We start from the raw sequence: 563 nt of genomic DNA, 5'->3' as shown, positions 1-563 counted from the left end.
CCACCTACCAGAGATATAAGACATCATATTGACCGTCTCAAATGCAAGACCCGCAAAGAACTTAAGGGCGTAGACGATGCCATAGTTGGACACCCACGCAATGGGAAATGTGAAAACTGCGTGTATAGCAAGAGCCACGTAGAACATTATCCGGCGACCTGTACTGTGGTAAACTTACGTTACTTTATTAAACAACTATAATTAATCATTGTTTTTTATCGCTAATATACAGGTATAGGAATCAATATAAGGTATGGTCGTATTCATTACTTCAGGGATATCTATTTTCCTGATAATAAATTAACAGGAAATAAAACATACACGTTCTTAAAAGTTTCCATAGATGAAAAAAAAGAGAGAATCATCATGAAATACTTACAACCTATCTGCAATCACCGGGAAGATCGCTGTCCCAACGGCATGGCCCGCTTGAGTGAGAGAATAGATGTGGTTGATGTAGTTTTTCCGCTCACAAAACCACTCGTTTTTAGTTGCCATTGTCTCCAGAAACTCAGACGTATCGTGTTCCCAGCCTTGCTCACAGTCTGCAAAGAGGGAGACGC

The 563-nt window shown here is 40.3% G+C and overlaps 1 protein-coding gene across 1 annotated transcript in view; it reads right to left on the bottom strand.

Moving 5' to 3' along the window:
• The window catches only part of LOC119586937 (solute carrier family 22 member 5-like), a gene marked incomplete at its 5' end in the record, with an annotated part of 16,251 nt that overhangs the window by 10,964 nt on the left and 4,724 nt on the right, over window positions 1–563 (bottom strand). The window contains 2 exon segments of the mRNA XM_037935669.1: window positions 9–163; window positions 380–545. Coding sequence (XP_037791597.1) covers window positions 9–163; window positions 380–545 — 321 coding nt within the window.

Source organism: Penaeus monodon, chromosome 22 (genome assembly GCF_015228065.2).
Source record: "Penaeus monodon isolate SGIC_2016 chromosome 22, NSTDA_Pmon_1, whole genome shotgun sequence".
NCBI lineage: Eukaryota > Metazoa > Arthropoda > Malacostraca > Decapoda > Penaeidae > Penaeus > Penaeus monodon.
The sequence above is the reverse complement of the archived record's forward strand: the minus strand, read 5'-3'. Positions and strand labels throughout refer to the sequence as shown.